Genomic DNA, 892 nt, shown 5'->3' on the forward strand with positions numbered 1-892 from the left:
ATGTGTCTATAGCACTATTATGTACGACGATGTACTCTCGAACGCTTGCAGAGAAACTATCAGCGGACGGTTGTATAAAATACTGAGCGGCCCGCTCAATATGCAGGGCGGACTGACATATTTTACTTAACTTAAAACATTTCGAGAACTAACCCGCATTAACTACGAAGGTTTGCATAATTTTACAGTAGCTACCTGTGATACGTACGCATCAGCCACAATCATGCGATGTGGTAACTGGAGTGGGCTCTATATAAAGGTAAAATAAATGCAGAAATCAGATAGAAGAGCCAGTAACCATGCAGGAGCATTAATTGTGCTGCAATATATATATATAGATTATTCATTAAAGTTGTCTGATGATCGCGCCAAGCGTGAAACTCTGAGTAACAGCAAAAAGTGATGTCTTGTGTTTAATCTATCTACAATATATATATATATATATATATGTGTGTGTGTATATATATGATATATATATATATATATATATATATATATGTTGTGCGTACTGTCTTGTGATAAACAATTATGGGTGACTTGAAGAAGACGTTAATTCTGACACTTCGCATATTGGTGGGATCAGGTTGTTTTACTACTAGCATATATACATGTATGAATATGTATTATCAGAAAATCACGTGTATTTTTAATTCGTTGCTTTTAAAACATTGTTAATACTCATTGACTGTCGAGCCAGCATTTTAGTACATAAAAATACACTGAAATTATATAACTAGTATCATATATATGATTAAATTATATAGCATTACATTATCATAGATGACGATGTGACGAATTCTTTATTTTCTCCGAAGACAATTCGATTTATAACAATTGAACCATCACTCTCATTAACGTATTTTTTTATATGTTCTGTGGAATATTATCGCAA

At 32.6% G+C, this 892-nt stretch overlaps 1 protein-coding gene across 1 annotated transcript in view; it reads left to right on the top strand.

The window, feature by feature from the left end:
- LOC106806922 (trifunctional purine biosynthetic protein adenosine-3-like) overlaps positions 1-78 on the top strand; it is a 19431-nt gene extending 19353 nt beyond the window's left edge. The window contains exon 21 of the mRNA XM_014809093.1: positions 52-78. Coding sequence (XP_014664579.1) covers positions 52-78 — 27 coding nt within the window. The remainder of the gene's footprint in view (positions 1-51) is intronic.
- Positions 79-892: the final 814 nt, after the last annotated feature.

Source organism: Priapulus caudatus, unplaced genomic scaffold, assembly GCF_000485595.1.
Source record: "Priapulus caudatus unplaced genomic scaffold, Priapulus_caudatus-5.0.1 Scaffold186, whole genome shotgun sequence".
Classification (NCBI taxonomy): Eukaryota; Metazoa; Priapulida; class Priapulimorpha; order Priapulimorphida; family Priapulidae; genus Priapulus; species Priapulus caudatus.